Source organism: Podarcis raffonei, chromosome 7 (genome assembly GCF_027172205.1).
Source record: "Podarcis raffonei isolate rPodRaf1 chromosome 7, rPodRaf1.pri, whole genome shotgun sequence".
NCBI lineage: Eukaryota > Metazoa > Chordata > Lepidosauria > Squamata > Lacertidae > Podarcis > Podarcis raffonei.
In genome coordinates this window covers 57,633,864-57,658,076 of record NC_070608.1, presented here as the reverse complement: position 1 = coordinate 57,658,076, position 24,213 = coordinate 57,633,864, and the positions used below count along the sequence as shown (strand labels likewise).

Below are 24,213 nucleotides of genomic sequence, written 5' to 3'. Positions count from 1 at the left end.
TGGAAGAATCAGAAAGCCAGCTGTTGTGCTCGAAAGCCTTGGAGCAACGTTTATTAGTTCTTTTACTTAAGAATATAATTACAGAAAATAGTTACAGTATGGGAAGCCATAAATGAAAACTACGTAGGATAAGTTTTGATTTTCATTCTCCATTGTTACTTAGTGGTTAATGTCCTTTTGCTGACCAGCCATTGATTATTAATGTTCTCCATCAAACTATTGGGGGATCACTTCACTTGGAATGGGGAGGTCATTGAGAACAGCCTGTATATTTTCCACTGCTTCTTCTGTCATCATAAGCAGGGCTTGCACAGTTGCAGTTCCAATGTGAGGCGTTATAATAACATTCTTCAGTTGCAATAATGGGTGATCCCTGCAAGGAAGCCATAACAGAAAAATCAGAAGTCATCTGGCACGGGCAGATCAAAGTAACTATATTGCTATATGACTGCACTGAAAAAGACTCCAAATTCGGGGGGGGGGGGGTTAATGGTAAGTTAGCTTCCACTGAGATGTCTTCTATACACTGTGTAGGTCACAATCATTAAGTGTGATATGATCTACTAAATCATTTTAGGAGCTAGCCCTATGAAGATCTGCTTTTGAGTGACTGGTGCTCTGAATCAAAGTTCTCATCACCTATAAACTTGTTTGTATGGCAGTACTGTTAGATAGAAAGCTTAGAACAATGCAGTCTATGTTCTAGGCTTAGAACAAGAACTCCCCCTTACAATTCTGCTCTATTTTTGCATTTCAAATGCACGGTACAGGTTTGAGTGAAAATGAATTAAAGCAGCAAAACAAATTTTGCCGCCTACTATACAATCTGAAGGTTGTTTTGTTTCAAAGCGTTAGATGGCAAAGGAAAAGCATTTAGGACCTCAGCACAAGGGACAGATTGCTATCTCAGCCCTGAACATAAATGCTATTGTGTTGTTGTACTACAGAGCTTGTAATGGGTTATACTTAATACCTCTAACATCATGATTTCTTGTGTTACTTCAGTTTGTTTAAATCCAAATACTCTGAGATCCTGGTCAGTCAGAAGAAATGGCAAAATGAATTCAGAAGAAGGCATATTTATGACTATCCATGCACACAGGTTTCTGAACACATCAAGCATTAAGGAGGCGGCAACAGAGGCAAACCATGATCATCTATGCCTTAATGTTGAAGTTTTGGACCAATGAATAATAATTATTCCATGTCAGAACTAAAACAACAACAGCAAAGGTGTTTTTTTTGGTAATATTTTACCTTGGCAATGGTTCAGGGTGAGTCACATCTAAAGCTGCAGCCTTAATAACTCCATTTTTGAGCGCTTCTACCAAGGCATCTTGATCAACTACTGCACCTGATACGGACAGAAAGTCATAAAGTAGTTCATGATAAAGACTGAAAGCTGGTTTCTTGCATTGTTCACTTGAAAAGCACAACATTGTGTCCAGTGGAGTTAATGCCTAGGTAAGTGTGCTTAGGATTGCAGCCAAAGAACACATTTTAAGGAGCTAAGGGACTCTCCACATTATCTCTCCAAACATGTTTTGATTGACCCAAAATAGTAAAAAGGCTTATGAATCCAGTCCTTAATCCATTTCCTTTGCAGCAAACCTGTTAAAGTTCACCAATAAAGCCACTTCATGTGATACTGCTCTTCCATTCTTCCTTCCTTCTACATCTAGATTAGGGTGTAATGAAACCCACAGCTGTGCCAAATCCAATGTACCCAAAGTATGTTTCTTCAGCACTGAATTTTCCCTTTCTTTTTCTTTTGTACCATACTCCTGATTCCCCCCCCCCAATACTACTGGTTTCAAAATAATCTATATTGATTCTTGACACTGAAAACTGGTTGTTGGCCTCACCCTTTGTTAGTGCTGGTGAAATGTATCACCTTTTACACAAAAGAAGAGAGAAAAGGATGGAAAATATGCAAAAATAGGTATTTGAAAAATTTACATAGCTGAAGTTTACATTTAGGTAGTCATACATCCCCTACCTCTGCAGATGTTGATGAGAGTAGCCGTGGGTTTCATCAGCTGCAGCTCTCTTTTCCCAATGAGCTTGTGTGTCTCAGGTGTCAGATTCACAACCAACATCACAAAGTCAGACCCTTGGAGCAAGTCTTCTATGTTTCTGCAATAAGTGGCACCAACTGCCTGTTCTTCTTCCTCTTTCCTGGAAGGAAATAAATGTGACAATTGTCACTTATACAGTGGTACCTTGGGTTAAGTACTTAATTCATTCCGGAGGTCCGTACTTAACTTGAAACTGTTCTTAACCTGAAGCACCACTTTAGCTAATGGGGCCTCCCGCTGCTGCCGCGCCGCCGGAGCACGATTTCTGTTCTCATCCTGAAGCAAAGTTCTTAACCTGAAGCACTATTTCTGGATTAGCGGAGTCTGTAACTTGAAGCGTATGTAACCTGAGGTACCACTGTACTAGTAACTCTCGTCCCTGGAGCTGCCCAGGCGGAACAAATACTTGACAGGGGCTGGGAGCTCCTCGTGGATTATTTCCTATGGGTAGCCAAATTTTAGGTCAAAAGGCAACATTTAAAGTCCACTGCATCCCTCCTCATTCAGTGCAGCATCCATGTGAACATCAGTGTTGCTCCTTGCATGGTGCTACATGCTTGCCTTTCAAGGCAGCCAAAGGGCATTGCTAAAGGATGCTGGCTGATCATGAGAATCTTAAAACTTGAGGAACATGGGAGCCTGCATGTGTTTCTGGCTAGCAGTTGTTTTTTAAAAAAATGATTACTAGCCTTTGAAAAGATCTTCTAGTCTTTTAGTGCACTAGTCTTCTAGTGCACCTCCTTGTGTGCCCTGCTTTAGGTGTTGATTGCCAATACTGCAGATAAGCAGATTTACCCTTATTTTGTATGTGTCACTCTGTGCATGCTGCAGAAACAGATTCAAGACAAAAATCTAATAAACCCTGATTTATATATTAATTCTGAACAGGCAGGTGTGTGTGTGTGTGTGTGTGTGTGTGTGTGTGTGTGTGTGTGGTCGTTTTACCATATTGTAAGTCTGAAAATCACCATGTCTTTAAAAATCACTTGCTTTCCACTTCAGTATTCAAATATTAGCAAGAAGAATCACCATACACGTGGGTTTGCCATACGTCCAGGAATTCCCGGACACATCCTCTTTTGGGGGTCCTACACGCCCATCAGGGAGGGGGGTGATTTTACATTTTAAAGCAAATGTCCTGGATTTTAGTGAAGGTTCTTTTGTGTGGGGGTGGCTCTGGCAATCTGGGCTCTGGTGTGGCCAGCTCAGGCTCAACAGTGGCGGAGGGGCTGTTGGGTGATTGCCCTAAGGAAGCCAAACAACTTTTTGTGTCCAGACTTTTACCTCTTGAAATATGGCAACCCCACCATACAATGACTTTTTCACTTTAATGGTAGAGATGAAAATAGTCTCAAGTGATGGAGGAATTGTTTTTGTCTCTCTCAGCCCCTTAGCCTCCATGACTACACACAGACTGACACTGTAACATGGTGCAGAGATTGGTAGTTTCGAGCAACTGCTTCCAACAGACATAGAAACCTAGATTACCAATACATTGCAAGTTAAATAACTAAGGCTGAGGTCCTGTACATGTCTACTCAGGAGTAAGCCCCACTGAGATCCATGAGACTTACTCCCATGTTAATTTTGCATGGGCTGCACTGTACAACACCTTCATCAAAGATATACCTACGGTTCCTGTTGTGATAAAGGATGTTCATGTCAAAAGCTTTTGCTCTCTTGGCTACTTTATACCCAATGCTGCCCATTCCAATGATACCAAGAGTGGCCCGGGTAACTTCTACTCCCAGCCAGTCAACCGCAAAATGTGTGGTATCTGGAGATGTTGCAATATGACAACCTAAAAAACAAAAGCAGAAGCCACGCAGCAGCGAATGGGAAACAAGAGTGTTAGTATTTACAACAGCTTTATTTCAGAAATTAGAAAACGCGCCTGCACCATTTACAATAGTTATTGAAAATCAGAAGACAGCTCTAAATGGGAGTCCCTGTAAGGCATATTTCTACTTAGAATTTGTATAATAAGCAGCACATAAAAATATAGGTGGGAATAAATTTAAGGAAGAAGGTAGCAGAATCCATCACTGTTAAATCTAGTTAAGGGATCTCGTATGGAACGATTAGAGAAATATCTGCTCAAGAGTTTGAAGAGCTTCAGCCCATCAAGGTTTAAAATGTGGAGCTAAATGGATATTGGCTCTGACTCAATTTCAGTTACAAATTAGAAGCAAGCCAAAATTTGGAGCACAGTACTCCATAATTTTCAGTTTAAAAGGTAATTTCTACTTGGTACCTGAATAGCTGGAAAAGGGAGCAAATACCTGTATTATTATTTATCACTATATCATGGACATTATCATATAACTATTGATCAGCTGGTCTAAGGACTGATTGATACTGGGAGTGGTAAACTCAAAATCTTAACATATTAGTGCAAGTTATGTCCCACAAAATCTGAAATGTGTCCACAGCAACTTACACAAACTGCAAAAGAAAATGACTTTACCTTCCACTAGTCTTCTTGCAGATGCCAGCATTAAGGCCATGCCTATGTCTGCTGTGGAGTCAGAAACAGCATGTGGGGTGTTGGTGACTTTTACCCCAAAGCTCGAAATCAGTTTCAAGTCCAAATGATTCACTCCTACCCCTGAGTTTGCTACCACCTTTAGGCTGGGCAAGCTTTCAAGAAGTTCCCGGTCAATGAGAGGTCTGCACTCAAATACAAAAATGGACTTGATCTTTTCACGAAGTTCGTCCTTGTTTCTATGAAACTCTCTCAGGGTGATGAGATTGAAGTGTTTCTTAAGGAACTCCACATGGCTCTCCAGTACACCAAATGCGCCTCCTATTTCACAGATCAAAACACCAGGCAGTTCTTTTTCTCCCATACCCTGAAAAAAAGGGGATGATGAGAAATGTTAAACAGAAAACAGAAAACTAGGCTTTCATAAAGCCACTGGAAAATATCCAAGGATGTAAACTGGAGTCTCAGAATTCTGCTTTATTCTGTATTAACAGTTAGATAGTCTCTGACAATAATTACGTTTGGTTGGGTGCTTAAAACATCTATTTCTAAAAGCGTTCCCAGGAGGACAAGCTGACTCACAGGCAGTATCAGATTTCTCTTTAGAGATCTGCTTTATTTGTTTCTATTTCCTTTATTTTAATATTGTTGTACACTACTACGGCATTTTGTGGTGTTTAGACATTTATAAAGATTTTATACATAAGAAAAAGAATATACCCAGGAGGATTTAATTTACAACAGGATTTAATTGCAACAGATGATGACTTTCTACATGCATATTTTCTTGCCCAGTTGTGGCAATAAGACACTACAATGTAATGATAAAGCTGTATTCAACATGTAAGATGCAGAGGAAATGCTTAGTTGCTGGAGCGGAATGGGATCCTCTCTAAAAATGTCTGAGAATGCTTCATGCTGATCAAATTAACCTTTTATCAGTTTTGATTCTGACTGTGTCAGCTTCTGTACAAAGAAATGAGCTGCAGCCAGTTATAGGACAAAAAAACTTCACAAGATTTAGCTGCTTATCTTTTAATAGAAACACCAACATCAACTAATTTTGTTCATCCTAAGAGAAGGACAGCATACACTACTTTGGATGATTTATTAGGAAAAATACCTAGTAAATTATTGTTTCCTATACAGTATTTAAATATTGCTTAAATATTAAGGCAGTAACCTTGTGGTCTTGAAAATAATAAGTACAATATGCATATACAAGAAACAATGAATATGAAAAACTACAAAATGTAATATAATCGAACATAAAACAATAAAATCCTAAAGCCCTCAAAACATAGCAGCACATCAAAAAAAACTTCTTAAAGAGTCAAGGAACCCTTCCATCTTCAGCCTCCCTCTTGGCAAGGCACAACTTGGGTTACAATATACAACTCTCACCCCACTAAAACATACACATCACACCCAAATTCTGCCCTATATGTATGCTTCAACCCACATAAGAGGGACCCCATTAGTTACTGCCTTCTATGATATGCTTACTAACTTCTGTCTAATATGAATAATACATTTAAGTGAAAAGGCATCATGTAACACTATGGACCCTTCCATATAATTATCAGTTGTGGTGTGTGAAGCAATGTGTTCAAATGGAAGGCTGTGGGCAGTGCTATTTTCCTAGAAAAAGAGGTGCCACAACTCACCATGAAGACTTCCCTCGTTCTCTTAGAATGGCAATGGAGCCCACCTGAGAGGTGGCGGAACAGCTGTCTTGCAGCACTGGAACAGTTTACATCTCTCTGTCCCCATATTTCACCACAGATTTTGTCAGCAGTGACTTTTGCCAAAAGGCCACTTTGATTGGCAGCAACCCCATTCCATTCCCAGGATGCAATTAAATATAGGTGGCTATAATTTGGTCCAGGGGCTACTAATGGCCGCCTAGTACAAGTACCCTCAGCTGATTCCTGCTAAGGAATAAACTCTCTGTTTTTCAGCAAGCTAGAGATAAGAATAGTAATTCCCTCACTCAAAGCCTTAACATGCAATATAGCTACATGGGTTTATATATATTATGTGATTAGCATAAATAATCACAATAAATATATATTATGTGATTAGCATAAATAATCACAATAAGCACTTTAATCATCAACAGGAATATGTCTACAAGGCAATTTGCTTCCTCCTGGTACTAACCTTGGCCTGGTAAGCTGCTCCCCCAGTGCTGTTTTGCTCAGTTCTGTAGCTTTGCACACAGGTAATGTTTGTCTTTGCCAACTGAGACCAATGCGTGCTGGAGACTTTCACCCAGGCAGCAGCCAGCTGAACAGACTGTGCCAAGCGGAAGGCTTTAACTCTGAGCATAATCCTACATTAAACACAGTGTTTTGAGAATACCTGTCCAAGAAACAACAATTTAAATCTAAGCTAGTATTGTGAAAATTTAGCTGATACTAAAGCAGACATTTCTGAATAAAAAAAAAGTAACAGTGCAATTATATTCTAAAAACCCTTTGTGGAGCCAGCAAAATAAATCACTCAAAATAAATGATGTTTAAAACTTTTAACAAAGATTACACCAAGATTAACAACAGTTTCTGCTGTAACTAACTTACCAGTTTTAGTAGGGGAATGGATTAAACAATGTGTGTATTTCTTGATTCCTACAGCACACACTGTGTTTAGCACCGAGTACAGTCACTTCTTTAACTTTGCTTTTAAGGCCCCTTAGCTGGCTTGGCTCTGCCTGAATGTGAGCTATGCACACAGCACATATGTTTCTTAGTACGTACACATTTCTAACAAGGCTGTATCCCAGTCTTATACTTGGTTTCCAGATATTTATTAACAGCATTTACAAGCTTCTCAATTAAAAATAAATGCTCAATGTATTATCCGTTAGGAGCCAAGGAAAAAGTCATTACAGTAGCAAACCTGGATAAAATACGCTATGTTTATTTTGCCCTGTCTACAGAGCAAAAATATGGCAGGGGCAAGCCATTATCAGCCCATGTTTTCATAGTTTACACATGGTGCTAAAATAAATGCATATCTATGTAAAAAAACAATATGTATTACAGCTGTCTAGGAGAAATATACTTCCAAAAGGATCACGTGGTCTGAAGCTGGCAAGAGTCTTAATTGCAAGTCTCTGCCCGCAGGAGGGGGCAATGGCAAGAACTGCGGCCAGACCCGAGCAATCAATCCTAGCTCTCGATTCGCTTTTCCTTACGGGTTGGAAGAAACCATCAAAACCAAGAACTCCGCTAGACAAGCTTTCGGCGAGCAACCTTTCCCAAACGGTTGATGTCTTCCCAAGGTCTACGCGGGCTTCACAGCTATCAGAACCACTCTCTTCTACGCAACAGGTACCCGTTTTACCAGAACAGTTCCCCCTTACCTCTCTTTCTTTTTGCAATGGACTCGTCCCCATCGCTCAGGCGTCGATTGAAGAGCAGCCGTTCCACTTCCGTCGCGAAATGAACCTCTCCGGAAGTGGCGAAACAAAAGGCGGGCAAACGGCTTCATTTGCCCTCGCGGGGCTAAGCGTAGCGCTGCATTAGGCGGCACTTACCCGCCCCCACCCCCCACCCCGCCCGGCCTCTGAGATCGGCGGCCGCCGGTCGTCGCGAGCGCGCACGTGTCCTTCGAGGCGCCTGTGGGGAGCCGTTGCAGTCGTTATTCCTTTGCGTTCGGTGAGTGGCTGTTATCTGGCGGGCTGGAGTCCGCGGGCGGGTGAACGGTCGGGAGACGGAGGAGTTCAGCAGCGTTAGGAGGGCCGCAAGCTCCCCATCCCTTGGGGTTTGCAGAATCCCACGGAACCTTAAACCGGCCTCGGCTTTCCTTACCCCACTCTTATCTCACAGCCCGTGGCATAGCCCTGGTCAAGACGACGCTACCCTATTTGGCCGCGTTTATGTGTTGCTCTGCGGCTCGAAAACGTGCAGAACGGCTCTCGGAAGGGTCAGAACAATTATTGTATATATATAAAAACCTGAACAGACAGGAGAGCAGCTGGAACATGAGGGAAGAGGACTTGACTAGGAGGATGTAAGATAAAATGGTTTCAAAAGGCCTGGGCATATGATAGGCACTTCACCTAGAAGGAGATCAGGCTCGAAGTCAGGGGAAGGTGTTACAGATCCAGGGCACAAAACACGAAAATGCCCTTATACCAGGGTAACTGAAGGTTTCTCCTTCAATTTAAGGGCCTCTTAAAAATGATATTGATATTTGGGGTGTATCATATGGTCCTGTCTATCTTTTTGGTTCCAGGTCATTTAGAGCAGGCACGTCCAACTCCCAAGAGACTGTGATCTACTCACAGTATTAAAAAACAACAACTGGCAGTGATCTACCCTTTTTTTAAAAAAAATAGAGATCGCTAGGGGTCCAAAGATCGACCAGGATCAGAATTGACCAGGAACACCCCATGATCAACCAGTAGATTGCATTCGACCAGTTGGACATACCTGATTTAGAACTTCACATTAACCTTTAATCATGCCCTTGTTTTCTTTTGGCTGATCCCAGCCAGACCCCAAAGTCACCTGTAAGTTCTTCTCTTCCTTCCTTTTGGAGAGAACAATCTGAACTTATTACCAACTGTCATGGACCAGAAGAATTGACCTCCCCCATCAACACATCCCCAATTATGTTACACCATTGACTATGCAGTCTGCTGTGGTAGCTTAACCTTGGCTGGAATAACAGGGTAAACTAATTATATAACAATTTGCTTGCCTTACACAAGAATTCACTTTGTGAGTTTACCAGTCAAAATTTAACAAATTGCTGTCTTGAATCAAACTTTTTTTGTAACATTGGGCACAGTGAACCTGAACTGTAAATTATTGTCTTGTTCTGTTTTCCCCTACAGGTCTTACACATATTTTGAAAATGTCGTATATGCTTCCACATTTACACAATGGCTGGCAAGTAGACCAGGCCATTCTTTCAGAAGAAGACCGTGTGGTGGTCATTCGTTTTGGGCATGACTGGGATCCAACATGTATGAAAATGGACGAAGTTTTATATAGTATTGCTGAGAAGGTATTTCATTTTTATTGATATTGTATTATATCCATTTAATCCATATTTATATATTAAACCAAAAACATTTATGAGAAAACATGCCAATTATTTCGTTTACATTTTTATCTGAGAAGGAACAACTGAAATGCATGGTTTTTATGTAAAATATTTTTTTCAGTAAAGGTCGCACACATCCAGAGTCATGTGAGTAGGCTTCCTCTTGTATCACGAGACTTCCTCTCTGCCCTCTGTAGCACTCCTGAAACCTGCCTGAGGGTCTTCCAACCCCCTGGAGCACAATTTTGTGGGAGCGGTACAAGGGAGGGGAGCAAAGGAAAGTTCATATTATGCTATAATAATGAATTATATTGGTTCTTGCCAGAATACAAAAGTTACTGGCTTTCCTAAACTTGTAATCTTTGTGGTTGCAATGAATGAAATTGAATTGGAATCACAAAAGGAGGCAGAACAAGGCAAAGTTCTTGTATTTCTTCAATGTTATATTGCCATTTGTTTGATTGTTTTATGCAGTTGTGGTCCTTTAATTTTGTTTGTTAACTGTTTCTTACTGTAGAGTAATTGTTTCCAAATCAGCTTTTCTACTGAAAAACTTTACCAGGCTTCCTCAACCTCAGCCCTTCAGATGTTTGAGACTGCAATTCCCATCATCCCTGACCCCTGGTCCTGCTAGCTAGGGATCATGGGAGTTGTAGGCCTAAAACATTTGGAAGGCTGAGGTGAGGAAGCTTGCTCTTTACTTATCTGCTGCAGGACTCCTGCATTATTGAAGAAAGTTCTAGGGGTTTGGTTTAACTACCTCATGTAAAGGTCTGGATAAGCCTTTCAGATCTGATTATTGCATCATGTTAATTGAAATTATATCCTAGAATGGAACCCTAATTTTCCCACAGCTTTGTATCAGAGAGGAAGATTGAGAGGGATTTGCAAGCCATAGTTTAGGGTAGACCTAATGCTGATCTTAATATTCATCTAACCTGTTTATCATTAAAAATGATCCCAGAATGGTTTACAATATACAAAATACACCATTCACAATGAAATCATTTTCATAAAACAAAATGCTAAAAATTCTTAATCACTTGCAACAGATTGATAAGTCACTGAGAGCAGGCTACACAACTGTATACCAGTTTAGCAAAAAAAACCTGGGTGAATAGGTATGTTTTTAACTGATGCTGAAAATCTATCAGTTTCAGCACCAGTTGGATCTGGGAAAGAAGGGCATTCCACAGTTTGGGTGCTGATATTAAGAATGCCTTCAAGCCCCCGATAAGCTTCCAGGAACCTCTGCATTATTGGAACATAGTTTGAAAAACAGTGTTCTATACCATTGTAAAGAATTTACCGGTACTTGGATAGGTGGTAGATGAGGGAGGTTTGGCATATATTTTAAAGCAGCAAATATGCTAAAGGTAGTTGCAGAAGTTTTGGGGGCTGAAATAAAATAGGACTCTTTCTGTCACATGAAGGGCACCTTTGGATCTAACCTTATATAAAATTGCATTGCAGAAGTTTTTGTGAAAACGAAAATAATAAAATTCATACATATGCTATTAATAACAGCATAGAATTCAAACTGTTATGAAAACAACCCTAAAGGCAATCCAATTGCTTGTATTACTGCTTCTGAGCAATAAAAGACAAATTGACTTTAAACTTCAGGGCAAATATAGTAAGTTCATGTACCAAAATTGAGACATAACTATTTAGTATTTTGACATTCTAAAGGAAAATATAGCTAGAAATATTAATAGGTGGGAGAAACATTGTCAAGGAAATGTCAAGCAAAAGGACATAATATTCTTTGGAATACTTTTTATAGATAGTAATATAGTCCTACCTCGGGTTACAGACACTTCAGGTTGCATTTTTTCAGTTTGTGGACCGCTGAAACCCGGAAGTACTGGAACGGGTTACTTCCGGGTTTCGGCAGTCGCGCATGCACAGAAGTGCTAAATCACGCTTTGTGCATGCACAGAAGTGCTGAATCGGAACCCACGCGTGCGCAGACACGCTGCTGCACGTTGCAAATGTGCATCCCGCACGGATCACGTTTGCAACCCGAGCGTCCACTGTAGTTGAAAAACTAGTAACTTGGCAAGCATATTGGCACTTAAATTTTACGTGGGGGGAAAAGAACAATGTAACTTTGTATTTGAACATCTCCCTCTGCAGAAATAGCAGATTAAAGAGGGTGATCCTTCCTCATCTTCTTGCTTACAAGTCCTGTTCGGATATCACTGCTGTACAAAGAGTGAGTAATCAGTTGTACTGCATATTTACACTAGAACCATCATGCAAACCTATTGTTATGCTACAGTTATATTCTGGACTGGGAGAAAATTTAGTTGACAGCGAGCACTGAAGTTTCCAGATTCCATGCTGGTCACTTTCTTGGATAGAATTTCCAGTAAGTGCAGCTTGTTCTTCCACTGTTTATGCTCCTTCTCTGGTACACTATGCATAATTTCCAATATAACCATGCAGTTCTGGGGTGTAAAAGTTAACAACAGTGACTTCCTGTCAGGTCCAGCAAAACAAAAACTTTGCCAATATGTGCCGCTAAAGAAAAAGGCTTTTAAGAATATTTGTCTGCTTCTGTTCTTATGAGTTGCATATCTGACCCCATCATCACTAAACATTTAAAGCGGTGTCATACTATTTTAAACAGTCATAGATTCCCCCAAAGGACCCTTAGAACTAGTTTGTCAAAGGAGCTGAGAGCTGCTAGACCCCTATTCCCTCACAAAGCTACAATTCCCATAGTCCCCGGGAGATGGGTTGATTGTAAAACCATTTTGGAAATTACTGTTTTGTAAGCGGAATGGGGTCTCTCTGTCTCTAGCATTCAAAATAAAAAATGAACTCCTTGGCATAATGAGACATTTTATTTCCTGGTCTTTGAACATTGAAAGTTTGTCATCATGTTTTAGGGTTTTAATACTAACACAAGGGTCAGATATTTTTAAATTTTCAGAATTCTCAATAAGTCTTGTAGGAGGGTTATAAGTGCCTTAAGAAACATATATTCCACTGTATTAAAAATAGATACTTATGCATAGGTTCTTACAGGTTTATGTGTATATTAGTGTGTTGCAAAGGTTTTCAACCTTTTTGGGTCCACGGCTCCCTTTACCAACAACATTCTTTCTGTGGCCCCCCGTGAGGCTCAGGAGCCCAGTTATGGCACTCCTTTCCTGCAGAGCTGGCAGCCCCTCACCCCTTTTTGAACCTTTTGGTATCCAGACCTGGCATCCAATGAAATATGGATGTGTTTACAGGTGTGTGTCTAATATAGGAGAGGTAAACAGGAACTGAGCAGAAACAGCAAAGTTTTTTGTATTGTGAATTTTTGAGGGGATATTTACTGAGACTTTTTGTGGGTCTTATAGGAGATACTAGTGGGTACACTGTGGCCCACAGGCACCACACTGGCGACCCTGACCTTCTTGTTTTTCCTCCTTCCCAAATCTTTTATATGCTAGTAAAATATGTCTGAAGTGTTAAACTCATTGGCAATTGCAGAACAGTGTGTTTTTTAAAATTAAGCTGTTTCAATCATCACTGCCACAGTATCAGTATGACCTATTGCATTAGGTGGGAGCTGTAAACTAATGAAGATTATGTGCAAATTAATACTGAACAACTGTAATAGCTTGAGATTTCCTAAAGCTTGCAGAAGAACAATCGTTGAATTCTGGCTGCTACTGGGTATAGTGCAAATGGATTGGACCTGAACATAAATATAAAACCGTATTCTGTGTTTCAGTTCTTGTTATGTGTGTCTTTCGTTTTGAAACAAAATGGGAAACACTTGTATCCTTTGGGAAGCAAATCCCAGTGAGCATGTTTCTCTGTAAACATCAATACAGTGGAACCTCGGGTTGCGAGTATGATCCATGCGGGAGGCACGTTCGCAACCCGCAGCGTTCGCAACCCGCAGCGCCACGTCTTTGCACACGTGGGTTGCAATTTGGTGCTTATGCACATGCACAAAGCGTGATTTAGTGCTTTGCATTCACGAGTGCCAAAACCCAGAAGTAACCCGTTCCAGTACTTCCGGGTCTGGCCCGGTGCACAACCCGAAATTGCGTAACCTGAAGTGTCTGTAACCCGAGGTACCACTGTACTGTGAAGCTATTTTGCTTACAGTTAATGTTTTAGAACATAGTATGTTCTAAACACACATTCCTCTCCCATAGGTGAAAAATTTTGCTGTTATTTATCTTGTGGATATCACCGAAGTACCAGACTTCAACAAGATGTATGAACTGTACGATCCCTGTACAGTCATGTTTTTCTTCAGGTATACTATAACTTGTATATTTTCAGGTGATAAGTGTTTTCCAGGCTTTCTCTAATTTTTGACCAAATCTGTTTATTTGCGTCATGTAGTGCAACTAAATAAGCTGCAGAATAGAGTAACTTTATTGATGTCTGTAATACTACAAATTTCTGTTGAATACCACTGGTACAGCACTGGATACAACCCCATTAATCTAATCTAGTTTTAGTATAAAGGAAATATACATTAAAGTAAATCACTCCATCCTGCCCAAATGTAGATGGAGATAGGGAGGCGTATATATTCCAGAACATGGGGGCTACATGAAATACTATGTAACTATAATATATTAATAATATCCTTCCCCATTTTTCTTTCCTTTCTTAAAGAAACAAGCACATAATGATTGATTTAGGCACTGGTAACAACAACAAAATTAACTGGGCAATGGAGGACAAACAAGAGATGATTGACATCATAGAAACAGTTTATAGAGGAGCACGTAAAGGTAGAGGTCTTGTTGTATCACCCAAGGACTACTCAACCAAATACAGATATTGATTATTTTATCATTTTACTACGTCTACTTCTGGAGCTTCGTAAACTCAAACTTTGTAAAGTGTTCTTTCTTGCTTTCGTCTCCATTGTGAATATATTTTTGAATTTATGTAAATATGTTATCTTATTTTTTATGCAAAAAAAAATCTTACTTGATTTTAGAAATAAAGTATGTCTTTTACACATAAAGTGTTTTGAATCTTACATTTTTCAGAATATTTTTATAAAACTATTATTTTCTATAGGAATGGATTGAGCTATGTCCAGTTGAAACATAACAAATGCCTCTAGACAACACAAACCATATTTCATCAGAATATAAAAATACAGTACAGTGGTACCTTGGTACTTGAAGGGCTTGGCTCCCGAACGCCGCAAACCTAGAAGTAAGTGTTCCGGTTTGTGGACGTTTTTTGGAAGCCTAACATCCAACGCGGCTTCCGATTGAGTGCAGGAAGCTTCTGCAGCTAATTGGAAGCCGCACCTTGGTTTCTGAACCATTTTGGGAGTCAAACAGACTCTCAGAACAAATTAAGTTTGAAAACCAAGGTACCACTGTATAAGTCCCACAAGGCACATTTTTTGTGATTGGCTTGGATCCAAATACTGTTCTCCTATCACCAGATGGCTAGGGTTGGTGGACGGGGGGTGTGGAGGTCTGTAGATAGGAGGGATAGGAATGAATTATCCCTCTCGTGTGAGCAAGTAGAAAGTGTCTTACAGAGCAGGAATTTTGGATTCAAGCAATTGTTTAAAGCTCACCTTTAGAATCTGGGAATCTAAAGTGTCATGGATACCAGAAAACATGCATAGCACCAACTGATACAAATCACTGTAATATTAAGTAATCATTGTAATAAGGGAATTCAGTCAGTGTTTTATGTGTTCCACTTTCAGAGCCTAAAGCAGTTCCAGTATAGATTTTTCAAGAAATTTGGAAGGCAGACAGTATCCATTGCTGGCCAAAAAGAAATACATGTCCCAGGATGTCTTTGAAGAAAAAAGGCAACTTTCCTCCCTCCTTTTATTTCCTCCCCTCTTAGCATAATTATGCTATGTTTTTAAAAAGGTAAAGGGACGCGGGTGGTGCTGTGGTCTAAACCACTGAGCCTCTTCGGCTTGATTATTATGAAGTCAGAAGTTCGAATCTGTGCGATGGGGTGAGCTCCCGTTGCTCTGTCCCAGCTTTGCCAAACTAGCAGCTCGAAAGCATACCAGTGGAAATAAATAGGTAGCGCTGTGACGGGAAACTAAACAACATTTTCATGCACTCTGGCTTCCGACACAGTGTTCCGTTGCACCAGAGGTGGTTTAGTCATACTGGCCACATGACCCAGAAAGCTATCTGGACAAACACCGGCTCCCTCGGCCTGAAGCGAGATGAGCGCCACACCCCATAGTCAAGTTTGACTGGACTTAACTGTCCAGGAGTCCATTACCTTTACTTACTACAGTTTTTACTGAAAGGAGATATATAGGAATTTCCTTCAAAAAGAAATATTTTGTTTGGCCTCTACACACAAATATTTTGTAGAAACAAAACTAAAACACTATAATTCAGCAGTGGCAATTCCTTATTTGTTTCAAAAGTATCCTCTCAGTTAAAAATTTATATTAATAATTTTGGGGCTGCTCAGCCTCAGGGGGCCCTAATTCTGTGCGTATATATAAACCTGCCACTGGTTCCTAGGTTTATTTGTGTAATTCACATAATTAATGGTGTTACAAGTTGACATAGGCTTGTGTGCTTCTGGGTTACGGTTCTTACATAATTAAGACACCTAATATCTTGAATTTATCCTGAGAATTAAAATCAATTTAGTTCTGGCTGGTCTGTGCTCCAGTGGCATGCAGTGGTCAGAGTTCAAAACATGCAGCTCATACTGGTACTAGTCAGCCAATGAGGTGGGGGGAGGGAACATAGGAGAATGCAAACTTCTGAACTTTTTCCCAGTTGTGTTAGTCTTAGTATGGTCTCTTCTCATCTGGTGCATTTATCCCTGTATGATCTACCAAGAGGAAAAGTAGGGTTGTTGAGCTTTATTTAGTTTTGCCCAAAGTTGTTGAGCAACAAAACTGGCACAGCGGACAACCCTAGGGAAAGATAAGAACCCGTGGGCAAAAATACAATGGAAACTTACATGAACATAATCTGTGTTTGTTTATATTATGCTGATAAAAATATGAATCACCATGGTCTTCACTGTTACAGTAAACTAGGTTTCAGTGTTCGTTGGGGTGATTCCAATGTTAGACACACAGGTAAACTTAAGTAGTCCACCGATCTCAAGGATGAATAATGACTTTGACTCATGCAAAAGTGTTTAAAAGCAAATGATACCTTCATTAGAGAAATAATGAATGCAAGTGACTTGACATGTTCTGCTTGATTTTTCTTCCGCTATAGCCATACAGTTATTCAGTTCCAAGCGTAGGTTTTTTGTCGTTTTCATGTCTCCCTCTTCAGTGCTGCACAAAATTAATATTAGCACAAGGCTTGAGTTAAAATTAGGAAAATGAAACCATCAGGCCTGAATTTGGCCTCTAAATAGACTTTCATTATCACATTACACATTTACATATTCTTCTAATTTATAATGAAAAGAATGCCATTGAATGAGTAGACACATTTTTCTGGTGAATTTTTTTGTACTAGAACAATATAATGTCAGAATATTCTTATGACAGAATATTTAGCTATGCTAAACAGGCATCAGGTCCGTATAGTAAAAGCTATGGTTTTCCCAGTAGTAATGTATGGAAGTGAGAGCTGGACCATAAAGGCTGATCACCGAAGAATTGATGCTTTTGAATTATGGTGCTGGAGGAGGCTCTTGAGAGTCCCATGGACTGCAAGAAGATCAAACCTATCCATTCTTAAGGAAATCAGCCCTGAGTGCTCACTGGAAGGACAGATCATGAAGCTGAGGCTCCAATACTTTGGCCACCTCATGAGAAGAGAAGACTCCCTGGAAAAGACCCTGATGTTGGGAAAGATGGAGGGCACAAGGAGAAGGGGACGACAGAGGACGAGATGGTTGGATAGTGTCTTCGAAGCTACCAGCATGAGTTTGACCAAACTGCGGGAGGCAGTGGAAGACAGAAGTGCCTGGCGTGCTCTGGTCCATGGGGTCACGAAGAGTCGGACACGACTAAATGACTAAACAACAACAAACAGGCATCTGCTATGCCATTCTTCTGCAACATGCTGCATCTACTTCATTTTAGTTTCTCTGAACTATCTGTAACTGTATGTCTTCCTAAACTCAGTTGAGTGTTATCTGTCTTGCAGAAACTCACCTACATTTGCATTGTAATTAAACTACTATGCATTCATACCTTCTTTTCCACACCCAAGCACTTTTGAGTACTCAGTTGTTGAATACACTCTTAAAATAACTGCTTCTCTCATTGGCTTGGGTTAACTTCTACCTCTATTAGCCTGTCCATGCTTTAATATTAGCAGAGGGGGATTTCCCTCACTTTCCATTGTTAGGAGATGCTAATTTGGTAATGACATGGAAGAGTCTTCTCTGTGAAGCGCAGTCCTACACTCAGGATTTTTGACATGTACGAGCTAAATAAAATGTACTAGTTTGCTCATGTACTTTAAATTTTGTTTGTAAAAAATGTATTCATAACTTTAAATTTTTTTAATGAATCATTGATTTAGCCTTCTCTGTTGAGCTATTTGCTGGTCTTTTTAAGAAAGAAAAAGGTTTTGTTTTGAAAAGGATTTTATCAATAAATCTGTATCATTGAAGGGTGGCTATTAATCTTCAACCAATCAGTCAATCAATCAATCAATCAATCAATCAATCAATCAATCAATGTAATGTATTACTGCAGCCCAAACAAAAAGAACACTGAGAGTGTTTTCGTCTGAACTGGTGTTTCAAAAATATTATACTCACAGACAGATGACTATCAATACCACATTATTTAACATAACCAGAATCTTACCGTTAGTTCTTCACTGGTGTTTTCTATCCCAGCTTGTGCCATTAGTCCAGTAACATGCTTCTCTAAATCATCTATGCGCTCGCCCATTTCATCTGGTAATAAAAGGTTAAAGAGCATTGTGGTTGTTTTCTTTGTCTTTAGTAATCAAGCAGTGGAAAGACAGATTGCCCTTTCACCAGGTATAGTCTAATGCTCAAAGTGACATGAAACTGAAGGACATGCCAGTCAAGAGTGGTTTTGACTGAGAAAACAGGCTGCAATCCTATATGCATGCTCGGTGAATTCAATGGAACTTACTTCTGTGTAGGCATAAGATTTTTTTTTAAAGGCATTGGTCAGTATAAATGACGGGTATAGCTTCTCTATGGCCCTTTAATGGCCCTTGGTGGACTGAAGTAATAAATGAGAGCTACTGGGCTCCCTTATGTATTTGCATAAGATTTATTGGATTCCCATCACTGATTACTGTTCCAGGCAATTTGTACAATTTCTTTTTAGCAATTCTTATTACAATATATTTGAATGTATTTTTATCCAACTTTTAGAATCATAAGCAGTATTTTGGGGGAAAAAATGGTAATTATAAATCAAGCAGGTTACATAAATGGCTTCAAAAGTGTGATCAATCGGCAGAATTTGTGATTAGTTTTAGAAAATAAACTGAAAAGGATATTTCTTAGAAGTAATTTGTCCGTCAGTGCTTGAAAGTTTTCCTGTAACTGTTGTAGTAGATTTTCTGCCTGGAAAAAAAGATACAGTTAGCAAAATGTGTTTATGCTGTTGGAAAATGAGTCCATCAATTTGCTGTAATAAAATGGCATAAAAATAGCCGGCTTGGATTTGTACACTGGGATAGGAAATGCTAGCTACATATTAAGGCTGACTAAAGGAAGGTATTGTAAAATGCGTGGAAGAAACAAAGGAGAACAGCAATTTTGAACATTGGCAGAGGTTTGCGTAAAGTACCTTCATACAATGGAATATTTTAGGGCTCCACATCCTTTATCTCTCTCACATGAGTCAGATGAGGAATGGAAGAGGGAAAAGATTGAGTACAGTGAGAAGGAAAGAATCCTGAAAGAAAAAAGTGGGTGTTTTAAACAAGTGCAGATATCTAGTAAAGTAGGAATGGAGGGACCCATGGGTGTAGCCAGGGGGAGCAGCTGCCCCCCTAAATCAAGTAAATAAATAAAAATACTTAACTGACCAATTGCATCGCAGATAACTCGGTTCTGCCCCCCAAAACAATGTCTGCCCCCCTAAATTAACCCTGGCTATGCCCATGGCTCAGGGAGCAAGGAAAATTGTGGTTTAAAACAACAGTACGGTAGATGTCTAGATAAAGTAAGGATAGAGGGACCCAGAGGAAAAGTAAGATTATGAATGGAAGAGCACAGTCCTATGGTCACTGAGAAGCTTTCTTAAGGGATATTGTAGATGCCTCACTATGAATGTGGAGAGAGAAGTTCATTCTTGGAGACCTCTTTGTTGTGGCCACAGAGGTTTCAGCTCTGCAACAGCAGTGCTCTGATGCAAGATGGTTCATTCTCTGGGGGAGGGCAGATTGAATGAGGCATTGGATCCAAAGTTTCCATTTCCTGGATAGACCATCCAAATTAGAAGAAAACTACACCAGCCCTGGAGTTGGTGTAGGGAATTTGTCCCATGGGATTCAATAGGAGCAAAACTGAAAACCAAATGAAACAAAAAACAAGAACACTGGAATTGTTGGGAAAGAAAACTGAATGACAAGCCCAGTGGGACTCAGACACAGTGCTTCTTCCACCATTAAATCTGCCCACCCATCACAATGAGATTGCTCTGCCAATCTGTTTCAACAACATATTTTTTCTGTGTAACATTTCTGTTTATGTGTGAATGTTACTAATATGCTCAGGGGTGGGGGCAGAAATGATTGCATAAGTGCTTGGCACACCAAGAATTTATATTTGACATGGAAGCTGTAATTATCAATGTGTAATTAAAAAAGAACAATGAAGCTCAAGGATGAATCCATTATGTAACATGCTATTGGGAAATGAGAATCTTGTAAGCAGAGTGTGCAACAACCGTGTATTGTAAAGTTAGTATCTCTGTACCTGTCAGCATCCTAAAAATAGAAAACATGCCCATATCCAGCTGAGAGAAGATGATTGTATTGTATATACTTTAAAAGTTACATTTACTCTACCAGTTGTGATTAAGATATATAGAATTCAAGTAGGAATACTTCCCCTTGCGGCTTTTGTTACCTATAACAAATATGAATTTCTGTGTATGAACAGTGAAACAATTGGTTGGTGGCTATTAGTACAGCAACCTTTTGTTGATTAATTAGTTAATGCAATATAGCAGTCTCATCAACTAAAAAGCTGCAATGATAAGATTATTGCACTGTTAATAATTTTGAAATGCAATACAAGTCCTCATTCCCTCTGCAGCTCATGTGTACATCATCTAAGTCTAAGATGAGAACAAACTGTTTCTCCCTTTAAAACCGCTTTGTCTTGTATGCTGACTTGGGCAGACAGACGGGAACCGATTTGACTAAAGCTCATTATTAATTGGCTAAGATTTCTTTGTGTGGCACAACCTATATGACACGCCTGTGAAGTACGAAAATGAAACGGGGGCAAGGATTAATTACTAAAATGAAAGTATCGTTTTAAGACTCCTGCACTTATCTGCATACTTCATATTTATTATCTCCTGGTTAGGACTGTGATGCGAATTAAAAGTATATAGCCTCATTTCCTGGAGGAAAGGCAAAGTTGAAAGTGGTATTAACTACCAAAGTGGCAACATAGGACGTGAAACCTTCAGTTAAGAGGAATAACCGTGTCGTCGTTGTCCCTTTTAAAAGCCTTTCCGTATTTCTGCCCTCTCTGCCTTCAGCTACCTTTTTCTGAGAGGCAAGAACTCCCCCCCCCCCTTAATGGACCGCCTTCCCTGCGGCTCCAAGTTGGCGAAATCTTCGACGGCTGGATTTCTCCCTGACCCGCTAGAAGTAGTACCCCATTTCCCACGCCCTATTTATTGCCAAAGCAGCGACGAGACCCGTCCCCTCACTCCACGCAGCGACACATTTCGTGAGGGAGGCGCAGCCTTTGGGCTAAAACCCACGCAGCCCCGAGAGGCGCCGCCAAGTGCGAGGCAGCTTCCAGCACTCACGAACTGAGAGAGCTCCCTGGCGCTCTGAGGGTCGTTGCCCGCCATCCTGTCCTCCTCCTCCCTTGCTGTGGTGGCGCCGCCGCCGCCTCGTCCCTCGCCTTCCCGCTCTTCACCTCCTCAAACGGCCGCTGTTTGGCAGGCCAGTGGGAGAAGCGGGAGCCGGCGGCGCGCGCCTTCAGCTCCGCGCCTGCGCGGCGACTGGGTAGTGGTGGCCGTTGAGCCTGCCCGCCTCCGCCCCCGTAGCGACCCACCCGCGTGCCTTGTCGCCAGGCGGCAGCCGTTGGGGGAAGGCCGCGCTTAGTTCCCCCGCCAACTGCCAACTTCCAACATTCAAGGCACAGCTTGGATGTTTCAATGAATAGTACAAGTTGAGGGATGTATTCATGCAGTGCTTTTTTTCTCTTTAAAAATGTTTAGGGGTACTCTCATTTTCCTACTCATATTGAAATACTGCCCCTCAATGAGGCCAAACTTAGATTCACACAATGTTTGGGGGTATGCGTCCCCCCAGAAAAAAATCACTGTATATAGTATGTGTATATATAGATAGATAGATAGATAGATAGATAGATAGATAGCCTTCCCTTTCTCATGTGGCTCTGAACATAAACACCCTCCCCCCATCAAATATAGTAAAAACAACAAGAAGAGAGAACTTTCCTATAAAAAAGAGAAAATACTTTTTAATTAATAAGAAAGTGCATAACATCAAGAAAACAAGGGAGAGGAGACATAACCCTGGTAAGTATGGTCATTTCATCATTATTTAAATGTATGTCCCACTGTAGATGTGCACTACGCATGTCCCAGGCGAAACAAGGCTTTATTTCACCCTGGTCAAAGACCCAGTTGGCACCCATTTGCATACACACACAAACACAGGCTGGGAGCCTCAATGGCGCCCCTCAGTTTCAATAGCTAGCTGTCATCTGGCAGGAAAAGGAGACTATGGTGCTAGAGAAAACAAGTCAAAAGCCCTGCTGGACTGGCAGAACTGGTTTCACAGTTCTTGAGATCCTGACCATAATATTTGGAAGGAAACGCAGGCCACATATCTCCGTGGAGTTGTCAATGAGGAATTCTTTAAAGAAGGAGTGTCTGGCAACCATAATTAAGGTTGAGACATACTCTCAAATGTTCCTGCTCACTCTTAAGTACACAGATGGCTTGCATTTGCTGAGAAAATATGTGTGAGAAACTGGCAGAACAAGTTATACTAGTACTGTAGATTGTGACTGCTTTTCTTTGAGCTTTCTGGGAGTCATCCAAAAAAACGATAAACGGATACCTGACCGAATATATCCGTATTTACAAAGACAACAAAGATTATTATTAAAAAGATTATTATTGATGATTACATGCGTATGTGTTGTTTAAACTTTATCATATTAATCTCAACTGCATTTCTAGATTCATTATGAACTGTAAATGTTTCCATGTCATAAATGGCAACTGTGGGGAAGAAAAATTACTTGTCCAGTGCCACACAGAACACCTTAGCTCAGCTAGGGAGTCCCATACATTGCTGAGCCGCAGACCAAAGACTGCCATTTTCTTCTTAATATGATTTGTGTTTTATTTTGGTCAGGAGTATGCTGGGCAGTATAATTATAAAGTCCCCTGTCCATGTTGGTTAGACATGACAAAAGATAAGGGGAAAAATTGAGGATTGGCAATTGAGATGTGAGAACTGAAGATGGCATCCAATAGTAATGGAAGGATAGGTGAGATGGGAATGTGATTGAAGATGGAATGGTATTTCTCTTCCCACAGTTTCTTTGTGGTGGGGCAGGGACTGCAGCTTTCCAAAAGCCTTTGGCCCCTTGGCTAGTGTCAGAGGCCACCGTGTGCTTCCTCCAGCTCTACAGATTGTATCAATCTGCAAAAATAATTGTAGGTGAAAGGCTGGCAGGAATACTTGTGGTTAAATTAGGCTTGATGGGAAATGCTGGATGTGTGCCATTTGATAATGAAGAGGGTGGGATATCTTAGTAAAAAAGAAATTGAGGGATGAAGCCTGCTTGTTAGGCTGCTGCATTGCCAAAGGTCAATTTCTTCATAATAATAATAAGAATTTATTATTTATACCCCGCCCATCTGGCTGAGTTTCCTCAGCCACTCTGGGCGGCTCCCAATCGAGTGTTAAAAACAATACAACATTAAATATTAAAAACTTCCCTAAACAAGGCTGCCTTCAGGTGTCTTTTAAAAATAGGATAGCTGCTTATTTCCTTGATATCTGATGGGAGAGTGTTCCACAGGGTGGGCACCACTACCAAGAAGGCCCTCTGCCTGGTTCCCTGTAACCTCACTTCTCACAATGAGGGAACCACCAGAAGGCCCTCGGTGCTGGATCTCAGTGTCCGGGCTGAACGATGGGGGTTCATCTCCTGCCTTCCTCTCCTGCAGATAATCAGTTCCAGCAGGACATTGTTTCCTTGTTCATGCACGGTTTGATAAAAGAAAATAAAGGGAGGTAGACGGTTCTGTGTGACTGGTTGAAGCTAGCTTCCATCATAGCCATTAAGAAGAACTGCATGGGATTCATTATAGTCAGGCTGTGATATGAGCAAGTGTGTGCTAGAACAAGATGCATGATGACTGCCACATGAGATGTGTGACCTCTAGCAACTGTGAAGTATATGCTGTTA

General features: G+C 40.6%; 4 protein-coding genes across 12 annotated transcripts in view; 2 read left to right on the top strand and 2 right to left on the bottom strand.

Moving 5' to 3' along the window:
* Nucleotides 1-17: 17 nt before the first annotated feature.
* Nucleotides 18-8,058, bottom strand: LOC128417691 (probable 2-ketogluconate reductase). 5 transcript variants are annotated; one of them, XM_053396702.1, is made up of 7 exons: nucleotides 7,931-8,005; nucleotides 6,727-6,927; nucleotides 4,546-4,930; nucleotides 3,708-3,879; nucleotides 2,000-2,178; nucleotides 1,258-1,354; nucleotides 18-373 (listed from the first exon to the last, which is right to left on the bottom strand). In XM_053396702.1, exons 2-7 carry the CDS (start codon nucleotides 6,892-6,894, stop codon nucleotides 217-219), a joined length of 1,158 nt encoding a protein of 385 aa, XP_053252677.1. In that variant the 5' UTR covers nucleotides 6,895-6,927; nucleotides 7,931-8,005; the 3' UTR covers nucleotides 18-216. The 5 variants fall into 5 exon arrangements, with proteins under 5 accessions (XP_053252677.1, XP_053252679.1, XP_053252678.1 ...); XM_053396704.1 differs by lacking the exon at nucleotides 7,931-8,005 and adding an exon at nucleotides 7,609-7,866; XM_053396703.1 differs by lacking the exon at nucleotides 7,931-8,005 and adding an exon at nucleotides 7,146-7,471.
* Nucleotides 8,059-8,107: 49 nt separating this feature from the next.
* On the top strand, nucleotides 8,108-14,617 carry TXNL4A (thioredoxin like 4A). 3 transcript variants are annotated; one of them, XM_053396725.1, is made up of 4 exons: nucleotides 8,108-8,225; nucleotides 9,410-9,582; nucleotides 13,788-13,891; nucleotides 14,260-14,617. In XM_053396725.1, exons 2-4 carry the CDS (start codon nucleotides 9,430-9,432, stop codon nucleotides 14,429-14,431), a joined length of 429 nt encoding a protein of 142 aa, XP_053252700.1. In that variant the 5' UTR covers nucleotides 8,108-8,225; nucleotides 9,410-9,429; the 3' UTR covers nucleotides 14,432-14,617. The 3 variants fall into 3 exon arrangements, with proteins under 3 accessions (XP_053252700.1, XP_053252701.1, XP_053252702.1); XM_053396726.1 differs by lacking the exon at nucleotides 8,108-8,225 and adding an exon at nucleotides 8,245-8,580; XM_053396727.1 differs by lacking the exon at nucleotides 8,108-8,225 and adding an exon at nucleotides 11,761-11,839 and having other exon boundaries at nucleotides 9,475-9,582.
* Nucleotides 14,618-16,746: 2,129 nt separating this feature from the next.
* Nucleotides 16,747-21,766, bottom strand: HSBP1L1 (heat shock factor binding protein 1 like 1). Of its 3 annotated transcripts, none has more exons than XM_053396733.1 (5): nucleotides 21,563-21,766; nucleotides 19,358-19,465; nucleotides 19,065-19,131; nucleotides 18,392-18,486; nucleotides 16,747-16,897 (listed from the first exon to the last, which is right to left on the bottom strand). In XM_053396733.1, the coding sequence occupies exons 2-5, from the start codon at nucleotides 19,388-19,390 to the stop codon at nucleotides 16,892-16,894; spliced, it is 201 nt and encodes a 66-aa protein (XP_053252708.1). In that variant the 5' UTR covers nucleotides 19,391-19,465; nucleotides 21,563-21,766; the 3' UTR covers nucleotides 16,747-16,891. The 3 variants fall into 3 exon arrangements, with proteins under 3 accessions (XP_053252708.1, XP_053252709.1, XP_053252707.1); XM_053396734.1 differs by having other exon boundaries at nucleotides 19,358-19,415; XM_053396732.1 differs by lacking the exon at nucleotides 19,358-19,465 and having other exon boundaries at nucleotides 21,563-21,765.
* Nucleotides 21,767-22,166: 400 nt separating this feature from the next.
* Nucleotides 22,167-24,213, top strand: part of SLC66A2 (solute carrier family 66 member 2) — a 68,272-nt gene continuing 66,225 nt past the window's right edge. The window contains exon 1 of the mRNA XM_053396717.1: nucleotides 22,167-22,303. The gene's annotated coding sequence lies outside the window, so the exon portion shown is untranslated. The remainder of the gene's footprint in view (nucleotides 22,304-24,213) is intronic.

Coding starts and splice junctions, on each gene's coding strand:
- TXNL4A (XM_053396725.1), top strand. CDS start 9,430: ATGTCGTATATGCTTCCACATTTACACAATGGCTGGCAAGTAGACCAG. Junction 9,583..13,787: donor TATATAGTATTGCTGAGAAG/GTATTTCATTTT, acceptor CCTCTCCCATAG/GTGAAAAATTTTGCTGTTAT. Junction 13,892..14,259: donor ACAGTCATGTTTTTCTTCAG/GTATACTATAAC, acceptor CCTTTCTTAAAG/AAACAAGCACATAATGATTG.
- LOC128417691 (XM_053396702.1), bottom strand. CDS start 6,894: ATGCTCAGAGTTAAAGCCTTCCGCTTGGCACAGTCTGTTCAGCTGGCT. Junction 4,931..6,726: donor GAGCAGCTTACCAGGCCAAG/GTTAGTACCAGG, acceptor CCTTTTTTTCAG/GGTATGGGAGAAAAAGAACT. Junction 2,179..3,707: donor TATCACAACAGGAACCGTAG/GTATATCTTTGA, acceptor ATTTCCTTCCAG/GAAAGAGGAAGAAGAACAGG.
- HSBP1L1 (XM_053396732.1), bottom strand. CDS start 21,607: ATGGCGGGCAACGACCCTCAGAGCGCCAGGGAGCTCTCTCAGTTC. Junction 19,132..21,562: donor CCAGGGAGCTCTCTCAGTTC/GTGAGTGCTGGA, acceptor CTTTTTTTCCAG/GCAGAAAATCTACTACAACA. Junction 18,487..19,064: donor GGACAAATTACTTCTAAGAA/ATATCCTTTTCA, acceptor ACCTTTTATTAC/CAGATGAAATGGGCGAGCGC.